General features: G+C 44.7%; 1 protein-coding gene across 1 annotated transcript in view; it reads right to left on the bottom strand.

The window, feature by feature from the left end:
- Positions 1-12699, bottom strand: part of HYDIN (HYDIN, axonemal central pair apparatus protein) — a 330325-nt gene that overhangs the window by 27335 nt on the left and 290291 nt on the right. Inside the window, exons 66-72 of the mRNA XM_023756097.1 lie at positions 12129-12271; positions 10244-10462; positions 6691-6851; positions 3630-3727; positions 2638-2827; positions 1254-1466; positions 632-770 (exon numbers count right to left, since the gene is read on the bottom strand). Of these exons, the coding sequence (XP_023611865.1) occupies positions 632-770; positions 1254-1466; positions 2638-2827; positions 3630-3727; positions 6691-6851; positions 10244-10462; positions 12129-12271 (1163 nt within the window). The remainder of the gene's footprint in view (positions 1-631; positions 771-1253; positions 1467-2637; positions 2828-3629; positions 3728-6690; positions 6852-10243; positions 10463-12128; positions 12272-12699) is intronic.

The following is a 12699-nucleotide window of genomic DNA, read 5'->3' as shown; positions in this document are numbered from 1 at the left end:
TCTGTTTTGACTTTCGTCCTGACCAAGTGAAAACACATCTGTGTCCTTTCACAGCTGTCAGTCCCTTGGACAAAAATAACATTGTCCCATAGTGTCCAGGCTTTGGTGGGTGTCCAGCTTCCCTGTTCTGCTTTAATAATCTCAATTTTTTAAAACTCCAAATACTAGAGATGTGCTTCTCCATGGCCAACCAAGTGAGCTCAGGTCTGTCTTGTCCACGAGGACTGCCTAACCCCGTGGTCGGCAAACTGTGGCTCGTGAGCCACATGCGGCTCTTTGGCCCCTTGAGTGTGGCTCTTCCTAAGCCTTAGGCGTACCCTCATTAAGTTAATAACAATGTACCTACCTATATAGTTTAAGTTTAAAAAATTTGGCTCTCAAAAGAAATTTCAATCATTGTACTGTTGATATTTGGCTCTGTTGACTAATGAGTTTGCCGACCACTGGCCTAACCTATATGGTAGCCACTCAAAAAACACTTGTGGATGGACGTACCCTTAGGCTGTCCTCCCTAACTCTATCTCTGGTCTATGGGATGCTTGCTGTGCAGAGATAGATAGAATGATTGAAGCCCTGGGTCGAGTGGTCCACACACACACACACACACACACACACACACACACACACACACCTCGGCTTTCTTTTCAGGGTGGATGCAGCCCTTCTCTGTGAGGCAGGTGAAGGCTGAAGGGTTCTGGAGACTTTCCATTTCTTCAGAGACCCAGCGGAAGCAGTAGATGCTAGCGGTCGGGTTCAGGATTGTAAACGTCCTGGCCGAGGGGGAAGAATTGACAGCAGAGAGTGAGAGGGAGGGTTGAGGATTAAGAGACACTTTCTCAGGACCTAACTGCCCTGGCTCGGTCCCCCTACATGGGAACCAGAACTGTTGCAGATACTTTTTTACTGTAGAAATAAAAACCACACCTCATGTGGGGGTCCAACGTATGGCTGGAGCTCCGGACTTTGGAGTAATAATGGTGCTGAGGGCCCTTCTGTCCCAGTGATCCTCTGTGTTCAAGGTGGTGGTTAGGGATTCTATGCCTTCTAAATGCCTCCCTGTCCCCCAAACCCCGGTGTCAAAACTAAGGAGACTGAATTCAGCTTCCTTACGGTAGCAGCTCTCTCAAGTCAAACCCCAGCATATCAAACTGCTTCTAGGAACCCATCCAGCTCAAGTCTCTGAATTCTTCCTCTGAGTTCTTTAGAAGGATTGGCTGATATGAACTCAACTGATGCAAACCGAGGCAACTCACCGGAGATTCTTCCCTCCTATGCCCACACTGGTGAACTCGATCACCCGGGTGTTTGGGTCCAGAGGCCCACCACCAGGCCCTCGGAGATCCGGGTTGTGCCGATGAGCAGTGATGTAGTCCGACTCTTTCAGTTCAAAGTGGCAGATGGGCAAGAAGCTCCGTCCTTTTGCTGATATGACTGGGCCTTGCTCTCCAGGTAGTAGGTTGGGAATCCTGAGAGGATATGGTTATTTTTATTTATTTTTTAGTTTTAGCCAATTGTTGCTTTCTTAGTTGGTTGGAAACGAATATTACATCTACTAAAATATGAGCTCCATGAGCATAGAGGCTGGTTCTATCTTGGTCAACAACAGAACCTCAGTGTCTTGACCAGTACATAGTAGGTATTCATTAATTAGTGGTTGAGTGGATGAATGCATGAATAGGCTGAGTATGAGGAGCCTGAATTCTGGTCTCCTCTGTGTCCCTAAGTGTGTTACTGAGGTATTTCCCACACCAGGGTTGAGAACATCTCCCTGCTGTAAAATGAACACAGAGGCGTACCCTCTGGCCCTCCCAGAGGCATTTGTGGGATATGGAAAGTGATGCTGAGATCCTAAAAACGTATCCTGAGCTCCTCACATCCCTTGGATGTGAGCAGACTTTCAGCCCCAGATCCAAGTTGAGGTGGCCCAGGTGCAGGAGGGTCCCTGCAGTGTGACTGCAGGAGGCTCTTATGGCTCACATAGGTCCCCGCCACACTCAGCCACGGTTCATGGGATCCTTCTGCAGTAGTTCTCCATGGAGCTGCCCTGGGAGTGGGTACCACATCAGGGACTCTCACGGCCAGGAGCTATTGGATTGGTTTTCTCTAACTGGGTCTGGACCCCGTCTCTTCCTTGCTTACCATGCACCAGGTCTACAACCTCCACCGTCCCCACCACCTAATGCTTGTTGTGCTTATTGTGTGCCAGGCACTGTTCTAAGCTTCAGGGAGTTAACCTCATTCAGTCTTCACTCGAACTCTGCAAGGTGTTATTGTTATTTGCATCTTATAGTCAAGGAAACCTGGTATCAGTAAAGGTACGAGAAAGCCTTCCTAGGTTCATGCTTGTCCCAGGACTGGAACCCATCTGGCTGCCAACTGTTTTGTTGCCCAGTGGACTTCTGTCTGGGGCCAGGAAGAGAGAGGTGGGGCAGAGGGAGGGTCTAGAGAGGGTTGCTGAGCAACACAAAAGACTCCATTCTCCTTGTTCTCCAAAAGCTAGCGCCTTTGAATCTTTCCAGAGCAAAACGTGGCAAGTTGGGGCTGTGGAGGGCCCTGGGTTGGGAAGAATGGTAGTCGTGGTGGCAGAGAAGAGGGACCGGAGGGGCAGAGCTTTGTCTGGGGAGCACATCTCCTTACTGGCAGGTAATAGTGCTCTCGAAGTCTCCAACCTCCAGTGGGGAGAATTTCACTTGGATCTTCTCAGCCTTCCCCACGGGCACAACGCCGGAGACGGGATCCACAGAGAAGGACGGTGGGGAAGGTTCAGTCCAGTGGTCCACGGCGCTGTCCGCGGTGCTGCCCTGGCTCAGCTGATCTTTTTGAGAACCTGGGGGCAGACAGAGAGCCAGTGACATTCTGCATTTGCAGTGGGAGGACAAGGAGAAGGCATCCCACTCGCAGGTCCTTAGGGACCCTCTGTGGGGTCTGGGAGCTCACCTCTTCTAGCAGATATAGTCAACTTTAGGCTCTAGGGGTAAGGAATTGACTCCTAGCTCTCACAGGTGACTCGTGAAAAAAAATATTGCCATTAATTCCATCAAGCTTTCAAATTTGTTTCCCTTTGGTCCAAGGGAGTGGGCCAAGTAGATACCTGTGGGTCTTGTGCCTCAAAAAAAATGGGTAGTGAACATAGTTTTTGGAGAATCACTGTTTTAAAGTAGGAGTTCACAATCCGGGGCCCACGGAAAAGGGCCGTTTGGAAGGTCCGGGAATCTGCCATATTGAAGCAGGAATAATGGATATTTTCCTGCCAAGTGCTGGGTCCTTAAAGTGCTGCACGTGCATCAGCTGCAAGTTGGGCAAGGTATGTGATTTCCTGGGGAGACAGTTCATAGCTTTCACCATTGTCTCCAAGGGGCTGTAATCTCCTAAAAGGTTAAGATCAAAAAGATTCCTGGGGACCTGAGCTGGGATGCTGGCCTTGTGAGAGGTGGGGAGGGGGCAGGGTCCAGGCCCCAGGAGGGCAGAGGTCAGCTCTTGAGTGTCTCAGGCCCAATGGTCTCTACAGACACCAGGAGGCCTCGGCGCTGCTTCTCCATAGCTCCTTGGGAGGGAGCCGAGGGAGCAAGGCTCTTCCACTAACCGGGCACTCCGTTCACACCCCAGGTTTTACCTGCCATCGCATGTACCTTGGTTTTCTGGCATTGCAAAGCTGACAGTCTTCGCTGTCTCTTCCAAGATCCAGCTGAATTCCAGCTGCACACTTCCTGTGTTAACCAGCTCCAACCTGCACACAGACGGGGGAACGCGTTTGAGAAACGTGCTGCAAATGATTTGTGTCTTGTCGGCACATCCGTCATCTAAAACTGTGACTTTTTCCTTTGGGTGAAGTCATTTTGTTTTTAAAATATTTCTTCAAGCCCTAACCGGTTTGGCTCAGCGGATAGAGTGTCGGCCTGTGGACTGAAGGGTCCCAAGTTCGATTCCGGTCAAGGCCATGTACCTTGGTTGCGGGCACATCCCCAGTGGGGAGTGTGCAGGAGGCAGCTGATCGATGTTTCTCTCTCATCGATGTTTCTAGCTCTCTAACCCTCTCCCTTCCTCTCTATAAAAAATCAATAAAATATATAAAAAATATTTCTTCAAAAGGCAAGTTTTAAGCAATGTTATCTGAAATCATGCATTTGATGTACCAATTACATTTCCTTCCAAAACACAAAATATATGCATAGCCATTGAAAGTGAAAATGTCCAGGTTTAGCCCTTAAAGTCATCCACTGGCACCTTATGCGATGAACTCTCAGCCTGTGCCATGGTAATCCTGAAAATTCCCAGGAGAGAGGAAACAAAAACCTTTCACCTGAGAGTACCTTCTTGGGGTGCAAATTCCATAGCCCCTTCACTTCCCGCCAGAAACAATGTCCCTGTCCTCAGAAGCCACCTGACCTCTTCCTGAGATGCTTTCACTGGCTGAGATATTTGTCTCAAATTCTTCTTGCCTCAAGTTTCCCTGCTCCAAGACAAGAAGTGGGAGAGAGAAGCTTTTTCTGGAATCACTATTAAACTTGATCATAGACAGTGACAGCAGGAGGATGAGGTCTTGATACAAGAACATGATTGTGGCCCTGGCTGCTTTTGCTCAATGGTTAGAGCATCAGCCCACGGACTGAAGGGTCTCAGGTTTGATTCTGGGTCAAGGGCATGTATCTCAGTTGTAGGCTCAATCCCCCCCCCCCCCCCCCCCGCCCCAGCCCCTAGGTGCATGCGGGAGGCAACCAATTGATGTATCTCTCTCACATCAATGTTTCTCTCTCTCTCTCTCTCTCTCTCTCTCTCTCTCTCTCTCTCTCTCCCCTTCCCTCCCCTCTTTCTAAAAATCAATGGAAAAAATATCCTTGAGTGAGGATTTAGAAAAAAGAAAGAAAGAAAATGATTGTGTAAGAGAAAGAAACACAGTGCTCTCCTGGTTTTGGGGGAGGAGGTCTAGGATGGGTTTAGGGATTAGACCTCCATTATCCCATCCAGGTAGTCCAGCAGGTATGTCTGAAGTCAAGTGTGTTGACTTCAGGGGCTTATGTTCATGGTGTGAATGCCTGAGTAGTGGCCTTCAGCCTAAAGGAAATTTTTATAAAGTTGAGGAATCTTAGTGGCACAGAGTAGTCTTCACAAAAAGAATTCTGGGTTTAGGTAAAGGGCTAGAGAGTAAGATTTTTTGGCCTTTGCATGCAGTAGGTCTCTGCAGCCATCACTCACTCAGCTATTGTGCAAACACAGGTACGAACGATGCAGAAACGAATGGGCATGGCCTTGTGCCAATAAACCCAATTACCCAGTGGCTGGCTGGCTTGGGCCCACGGGCACAGCTTGCTGATCCGTGCTTCAGGTGCAATGGGCATCAGCAGAAGATCCCACGCCTTTCCTTGTGCCGTTTGCTGCTACGATAACTTGAGAGGACACTTCAAGGGCACCAAATGCAAAATGAGGTGACCAAGTCAATTACTAATGTTTACAAAGTAGAAATGTCAGCGGTTTCCATTTTTGCTTTTGTAATTCTCAAAGATTAGTCACAGCCCTTTTCTTTTTGTCTGTGTTGCTCTCTCTGCTTAGAAGGTCCTTTTTTCTCACTTCTTCCCTGGGCTACCTCCTATCTGGTCTCCAAAATTCAGCTGGGGCACCACTTTGTCTGGGGAGCCTTCCCTGATACTGTCTCTCCCATGTTGGTCTGCTTTAGGCACTCTTTTTTTAAAAAAATATATATTTTATCGATTTTTTTACAGAGAGAAAGGGAGAGGGTTAGAGAGTTAGAAACATTGATCAGCTGCCTCCTGCACACCCCCCACTGGGGATGTGCCCACAATCAAGGTACATGCCCTTGACCAGAATCGAACCCGGGACCCTTCAGGCCACAGGCCAACGCTCTATCCACTGAGCCAAACCGGTTAGGACTGCCTTAGGCACTCTTACTGCCTACACAGGACACGGTGCTGCTGCTGCATGACCCCTATTGTCACCTATTCCCCTACTCCCCACCCGTGACCATGAACTCTGAGAGCAGAACCCATGGCATCCTTGTATCCCTGCGTCTGAGTGTGGGTGAAGGGTTACTATAACCCTTTCTCCTTCTAAGGACAATTCTGACTTTGAACTAACTTTCTAGCTCAGTTTCCCTGGAAAATAAAGGAGAAATGCCAGCGGTGTTATTAGGCAACGTTGTTTATGGTAGAAATGACTCCCGCTTGGCCAATTGCAACTGGTCTGGAGGAATGATGATTATCTGGAGGGAAGCTATAGCTGTGAGGTTCTCTGAGGACAGTGACTCTTGTAACTGGGCATGTCCCCTGCAGGGATCCTGGAAGCGACACCTATGGAGTGGTCATGAGAAATGCTGCTTCTGTTGGTCATGGGGCTTCTTAGCTGAGGATGGGCCCTATCCCCACTAGTGTGGATAATGTCTGAGCTGTCACCCGGGGCCCCACACAGTTCCTGGGTCGTGGTACGGATTGCTGCAAGGACTCTCCCCACTGAAGCTGGGCAGCTGATGCCAGTTTCCTGCCTATCTTGATTTCAAGTGTAAACTTCAATTGCTTTGTGGGTCTGAGTGTTTCATTGGCGCCACAAAGACACTCCGGTGCATGCGACAGGTGAGGCCTGGTATGTGCTGTCGTAGACACTGAATGCGTGTTTGAGTAAAGACTGAGTGGATGACGAGATGGAAGAACGTTGAGCGCTGGGAGGCTTTTGAGGACTCACTGAAACACTCGGGTCTGGTAAACCAGCGTGTCCTTAAAGTGCACGTCGCTCGTCTGGCACTGGTAGGACGCGAAGTTCACGTTGGCGCTGATCTGCAGCATCAGCTCTCGGTAGTGCTCTTCCAGCACTGAGTGCGCAGGCTCAGGGTCCGTCTCTATCACCTGTAACAAAGGCAGCCGCGTCCTCAGTGATGCACAGCCAGCTGTCACAGGGACACCGTGGGGAATAACAGCACACTACTCTACACTGCAAATTAACACCAATCCCTAAGTCACATTCCAGAATTAAAGATGAAGGCAAACCCAAAATGACTCATTAATGGGAAGGAAGTGAGAAATGACTGAGGGCATCAGAGATGCACAGACATGAGTTTGGGGTCAGACAGACTCCAAAGAAGGTAGAAGGAAGAAAATTATAAAGATAGGAACAGATATTAATAAAATAGAAAATAAGTCTAACACAGAAAGGCCCAACAAAGCCAAAAGTTATTTGAAAAGATTTGAAAGACTTTTGGTGAGATTGATCAGGAAAAATACAAATAACTAACATCTGAAATGAAGAAGGGACATTATTATTGATCCTACATATTTAAACATATGGTAAAAATGTTATGAATAATTTTATGGAAATATATATGAAAACTTAGTTGAAGGGCAAATTCCTAAAAAATAATTTAATTAAAATAGACCCAAGGACAAATAAAAAAAATCTAAAGAGTCCTAATACTATTAAAGACACCAAATGGTAGTAAAAAAATCTTAAAGACCTAAGTAAATAGAGCGACGTACCTTGTTAATGGAAAGGATGGAATAATATTATTAAATTATCAATTCTTCCTAACCTGACTTGTAGGTGCAATCCAATTCCAATGAATTTTCCATTTTATAGTATAGTTGACCCTTGAACAATATGGGGGTGAGGGGCACCGAACTCTGTGTATAACTTTGACTCCCCCCAAACTTAACTATGAATGGCCTACTGTTGACTTTACTAGTAACATTAATAGTCAATTAAGAATATTTTGTCTGCTATATCTATTACATACTGTATTCTTACAATAAAGCAAGAGAGTGAAAAGAAAATGTTATTAAGAAAGTCACAAGGAAGAGAAAATAGATTGACAGTATTTATTGAAAAAAGTCTGTTATATATATTGCTGTAAGTGGACCCATACAATTCAAATCCATGTTGTTGAAAGGTCAATCGTACTTGGTAAATGGATTGCAAAATTATTTTGAAAAATAAAGGGCCAAGAATAACTAAACAGAACAAAACAGTATGGAGGAGGGACTTCCCTCCCAGATATCAAGGCTGATTATGAAGCTACAGGAATTAAAGAAGCGTAAAACTGGCACAGGGGTAGAAAAATTGGCAATAGACTATAGAGACAAGAAACATGTAGGCACATATGAGATTTAGATGACAAGGGCGTCACGGCAGATCACAAAAGAAGTGCTGGGCCCAAAAGGGATTTGGCGAGATTAGTTACCTAGATGGAAAAATATAAAATTGGACCCTTGCCTCATACCATAATATCCAGGTGGGCCATACACACACACACACACACACACACACACACACACACACACACACACACAGTGATTATTTTCTTCACTGTTACAGAAAGGTTTTAAAAACAAGACACAAAAATAAATAATAATAAAGGGAGAGATGAACATTTTTATTCACAAAAAGATAAATCAAAGAAAGTGAAAAGATGAGCTAAAATGTGGTGAAGATGTTTGCAGACAAAAATATATAAAGTAGAGTTTATAAAAAATAAAATGACACATACAAAGGACAAGCATCCTAGGTGAAAAATGGGCAAAATGCATCTACATTAAGAGATAACTTCTATGGCCAATAATCACATGAAGAAGTATTCAACTTTAGTGACTGGGGAAATGCAAAGGCCCAAAATGAATCTATTTCCTATTTGTTTCTTTTTTTTTCAATCCTCACCTGAGGATATGTTCTACTGAATTTTCAAAGAGAAAGAAGGAGAGAAAGAGAGAGAAACATTGATCAGTTGCCTCCTGAACATGCCCCAATCGGGGAACGAACCCGCAACCTTTTTAGTGTATGGGATGATGCTCCAACCATCCCAGCCACCTGGCCAGGGCTATTTCCTATTCATTTCAAAGATAAAAATAAAAACATCCGACAATGCCAAATGTTGGAGAGATCGTAGATCAACGGGATCTCTTTGCTAGTAGAAGTATAAGTTGGTACAGCACTTTGGAAAAACATTTGGGAGTTACCCTGGAAAGTTGAACATTCCTATATCCTATGGTTCAGCAATTCCACTTTTGGAAATAAAAACTCTTTCGAATGAATACAATGTGACATGAATAATAATGCTCATAGAAACACAGTCCATTCTAGAGAAGCCCCAAATAGCTTTCAAAAAAAGAATGGATGGTAAATAATAATGGAATTTTATATAGCAGTGAAATGGGTGTACTGTAGCCACATGCCACAATATGGATAAGCACATGCAACAACCTTTAAACAAATAAAGTAAAAAACTACAATGAAATGTTTAGTTGCATAGATTAAAAAAGAAACAAAAGACAAAAATCAAGAGATTGAGCAAAAAAGATTCAGGAGATGATCTCCTCCAGGAAGGAGGCCGAGGGATGGCATGGCTGAGAACCACACAGGTAATCCACGTTCTGCTTCCTGTGCTGTGTGAGGGTTCATCTTTGTTTACATTATTACAAGGGAACCAACCAAGGAATAATTAAAAGAGGGACATGCATGGACCAAAGATGAGATTCTGTCTACCATTAATCTAATTCTGGACACCTGAGGGAAAAAAGAAACAATTAAAAGACCAGCCATGGCATTTTTGAAGAAGAAAAAGGTGAGAGGACTTGCTCAGTGAGATATCAAAGCTTAATCTAAAGCTCTACCAATTCAGATGTGTGGTTCATGTGATATGTGTAGTATGGATGGCAGGTGGCATGCTTGGAAGTTCAGTTTGTCACTTTTGAGATCAAAGTCAAGTGGAATGGCAATGGAATACCCTGTGGCTATTAAAAAAGAAGGATCTTTCATTCTTTGGGACAGCATGGATGGACCTGGAGATTATTATGCTAAGTGAAATAAGCCAGTCAGAGAAAGACAAATATCACATGATCTCACTTATCTGTGGAATCTAATGAACAAAATAAATTGACCAACAAAATAAGTCCCAAGGCATGGAGGCCTGGGACAGACAGACATATCTCAGAGGGGGAGGGGATGAGAAAGGATAAACCAAAGAAATTATGTACTTATATGCATAGCCCATGGACACAGACAATAGTGCGGTGAGGGGGGGGGGGTGGCAGGGTCTTTCTTAATTACGAAGGGGGCAAGGGGAGGAGGAAATGGGGACATCTGTAATACTGTTCACAATAAAAATATATATGTTAAAAAAAGTCAAGTTGAATGGGAACAATTTCTTTTTCCATGAGAGAAGGAAATGGTGAGACATGGCAATGCTGAGGGCAGTAGGCATCCAGGCCTGGTAGGCCTGGCCAGATTTGGGATTAAAGTCTCTACTCACTTTTCGTTTTGTAGTGAAAGTCCCGGGCATGTTTCTGGGCATGTCCACCCATTTGACTGTGCGCATGCGGTCGTCCCAGTCGGGGACCTGGTCTGCAGGTTGCTGAAACATGATCTTGGAGACCTTGCACTTGATGTCCATATTCTTCATGTTGATGGGGATGTCTGACTTCAGGGTCATCACGATGTCCTTGGCACACCCAGGGTGGAGGTGGCCAGTCTGGGAAAGAGCCTGGTGTTAGTCACTTGGGAATTCAATCTTGTATAGTCATTTTCTCATGACTATACAATGGAGTTTTCCAGCAGTTATGTGACATATGATATAGCATTAGGCTGAATGCAGAAGCAAATATGAGAATTAGCTGTCTTCTATCAGGTCAGATATTAAAGAGATTTATAAAAATGCAAAATAATGCCTCTATTCTCACACAATTTCAATTTTTTTTATTTTGAAAGATATAGCTGTTTTTATAAAAATATATTTATATGACCATGCAATGGGTTTATTATTATATTTTAAAATTAATAAATGAATGCAGTTTTTAAAAACACTCTCAGTTTTAATTTCTAATATGGTAAATATTGATAGATATAACCTACATAAACAAAAGCTCTTTGGGGGGTATCCTCAATAATGTTTAGGAGTGTAAAGGAATCCTGAGACCAAAAAGGCTTAGATTTGCTGAAGTATATAGCAAATACATGAGAAATCCAATTTGGACTGTAGAAAAAATCATTTATGATTTCACATACATAAACACGCACATACAAAACTCACATATATACCAAAGCTCATATATAAACAAAATTCACATATATAAAACAACATATATATGAAATCTATCTATCTATCTATATATATGCATATATATATATGTATGCTAGTCCTTTCATGTTTCTGAAATTGCCTCTTCTGGAAAATGAAAGGAGAAGGAAGCTTTGTACTTACCATACTTCCCAGGGCCACAAATATGCGTGTGCATACACAGGAGCGTGAGTGTGAGTGTGTGTGTGGAAGGGTGTGGAGGGGTGAGTGTGTGTGTGGACTATAAGAAGCTTATCCCTGTCTACTTTCACTAATGATTCACATCTCTCCAGGAAGCAAACCTTCCCCCTGCTAGCAGTCCAAGCTTTAAAGGGGGGGCCCCAACCCCCTTGCTCTATGCCCTGAGAATTCTGTGTTTGAAGACTTGGTGGCTGGAACAGAGCAGGAGGCAGTGGGTATGTCTGCGTGTATCAGTGTCCTGGTACACACAGACATACCCACTGCCTCCTGCGCTGTTCCTCAGAAGTCAATTATCAATGAAAAGCGCCTGCAGGCCAGAGGCTAGGATCTGCTAATGGTGAGATTTGGTCAGCAATTCACAAAATGTGCGCTGTGAGATGCTAAAAGGAGGGGTTAGAAAATTGCAGGTAAGACACACTTAGCTAGGTGTTAGAATGCTGAAGGGCACTGGGGGTCTTTAAGAGAAAGATGTAACTTGAAACATTTTCTAAATCTCAGTTGTCCACAGAAACCATCACCCCCATTTTATCTTTTAGCGAACCACTAGTGCTTAAAGAACACACACCTAGGGGGACACAGGTGTATACTCTGGGATAGGAAGACTGGGACCTTTTCCATCCACACAGGCTTCCATGGAATTTCTCAACATCAGCCTAGCAACAGTCTTGGCAGACCTCATTCTCTGCTCTTAGATCAGAGGGTGTGTGTGTGTGTGTGTGAGTGTGTGCGCGCGCGCGCGCGCGCGTGAACAGTGTGTCCTTCAATACTAGGACTGAATGAGGTCCGTCCCATCCCTTGTATCCACAGGAATGGACTAACAATCAAATAGGTTTGGCTTAGGCCTAAAGGAGTCCAGAAACAGTAAGTAGCTTTCACTTACCTGTGGGGCAAAGGTAATTGTAGCTAACGAGGGCCATTCAAACCGAATCACATTCACTTGGCTGTGGTTAGTGACTGTGAAGCTCACGCTATAGCTGCTTCCAAGGTGGCAGTCCCCAAACTGAATGTGGTCCACCAGAGCAGCTAGGGAACAGAGCAGAGGCACGTGGGTCCCCAGGCCTCCTCCCAGGGCTCCGACCCAGCCGAGGCAGCACCAGAAAGACAATGTGTCTCCTCCTCGTGTAACCCCTCCCTCCTTGGATTGTTCTATTGGAAAAACTGGAGTCCTGAGCAGTAAGCTTTCCTTCCTTGGGGAATATACTTATCCATCCATCCATCCATCCATCCATCCATTCATCCATCCATCTTTCCATCCACCCACCTTGGCCCTTACCTCCAAGAGAAAACACAGTCCCCAACTCCATTTATTTGCTGAAACATTACTACTAAGGGTTAGGGTTGCCAGATAAAATACAGGAGTCCCATTACATTTGAATTACAGATAGACTATGAATAATTTTTAGTATAAACATGCCCGGTGCAATATTTTGGGATATACTTAAACCAAAAAT

This window comes from Myotis lucifugus, unplaced genomic scaffold (assembly GCF_000147115.1).
Source record: "Myotis lucifugus unplaced genomic scaffold, Myoluc2.0 scaffold_88, whole genome shotgun sequence".
Lineage (NCBI taxonomy): Eukaryota > Metazoa > Chordata > Mammalia > Chiroptera > Vespertilionidae > Myotis > Myotis lucifugus.
Note: the sequence above shows the minus strand (reverse complement) of the source record. Positions and strands in the feature narration are given on the sequence as shown.